The sequence below is a fragment of the Lipotes vexillifer genome, unplaced genomic scaffold (assembly GCF_000442215.2).
Source record: "Lipotes vexillifer unplaced genomic scaffold, Lipotes_vexillifer_v1.1 scaffold299, whole genome shotgun sequence".
Taxonomy (NCBI): domain Eukaryota; kingdom Metazoa; phylum Chordata; class Mammalia; order Artiodactyla; family Lipotidae; genus Lipotes; species Lipotes vexillifer.
In genome coordinates this window covers 610788-612287 of record NW_006784347.1, presented here as the reverse complement: position 1 = coordinate 612287, position 1500 = coordinate 610788, and the positions used below count along the sequence as shown (strand labels likewise).

Here is a 1500-nt window from a genome sequence, read left to right as displayed (position 1 = left end):
CACGGGCCCAGCCGCTCCGCGGCACGTGGGATCCTCCCGGACCGGGGCACGAACCCGTGTCCCCTGCATTGGCAGGCGGACTCTCAACCACTGCGCCACCAGGGAAGCCCTCCACTTCATTTTTAACATATAATTCATCTAAGGAGGAACAGAGCAGAATATGAGTACACAGGAATAAATAGTGAGACTTTGTTGGGTTTTTTTAAGTTATTTAAAATAAATTATTTACTACCCAGAATTACAGGTTAATGGTTTTCAAATATGTAAAGCAGAAGGACCATTTTTAAAACAAATTCCTAAAATATGTAAAAGTGTAATTGTTCCGAGTGAAACAGGGTTGGTAAGTTTTAGAGCCAAATCCTCTAGGGGTTCTTGGAAAGTTTCGAAAAGTCTAATATTTAGAGGACCATAATAAATCTGTTAAAATGTGAGTATTATCTAGCTAAGTAGTACAGATTTTCTTGAGAAGGAAGACAAAGGTTTTTCTTATCTTTTAGGCTTAAAGGTAACCAACTATCTACTCTAAAGATAGAATCTTGATTATCATTATGTAGGGTAATGGTGAATTGGGAGCTATGTTGGTTTTGAGTCACACTATTTGGTTTTCACCTTTCCTCATAAATATCAAAAGGAAAAATAGGATCTTTATTTCTTACAGGTTCAGCACGCACTGAAAAAATCTGAGAAGGCTTTGGATACCCTAAACAGAGCCATTGTTATTGATCCTAAGAACCCTCTATGCAAATTTCACAGAGCCTCAGTTTTATTTGCAAATGAAAAATATAAGGTAAGATATATACATGTATCTTAATCGTCTCCAACATTGTACTGCTTAAGTTTTGCCCCTTTTTTAATAAACTAAAAGTTATTTATACTTGAATTTTTATCTTAAATAGTCTATTTTCCCCATTTTTAAAAGCTATTAGTTTCTTTTTTGTACCTGTGTGATTTTATTTCTTCATGAGAAGTACTCATGGGAAGGATGGGTGTATGGATATTTAGGAATATATGGTTATCCCTTGAAAAGATTTCCTGTGTGGAAAGGCAGTTATATTAAATGTAAAACCTAAACCATCCTGTTAGGACCAAAATATGCGAACAGATGACAAATGAATGTGTGCATTTTTCAATAAGTATTTATTTGAGTATCTGTTATATGTCAGGCACTAGGAATATAGTGGCAAGTGAAGCAACCATATTTCCTGCCTTTGAATCGCTTACCATCTAGTACCCTTCTAGAGGGAGAACAGACATTAATCAAATAATCACAAGAATAATACATAAAGGAAAAGTATACATAGTGAGTTATGAGACCTTATAACAGGGAGACTACTAGGTAATCATAAACTATGAATCCAAAGTTTTGATTTTAAGTTCAGGTTACTTTTTAAATAAATTCAGGCTCTTTCTACTAAAAACAGTTAAACACTTACCAAAGAAATACCCGAAATTTAAGCGCACGGAAAAACTTGGGCTAAATAATCCATTTTAGTACACTAT

General features: G+C 34.7%; 1 protein-coding gene across 5 annotated transcripts in view; it reads left to right on the top strand.

Annotated features, from left to right (window-relative positions):
* Positions 1–1500, top strand: part of CDC27 (cell division cycle 27) — a 60550-nt gene that overhangs the window by 51580 nt on the left and 7470 nt on the right. For all 5 annotated transcript variants that reach the window (XM_007456735.1, XM_007456734.1, XM_007456737.1 and 2 more), the window contains one exon: positions 659–787. In XM_007456735.1, coding sequence (XP_007456797.1) covers positions 659–787 — 129 coding nt within the window. The remainder of the gene's footprint in view (positions 1–658; positions 788–1500) is intronic.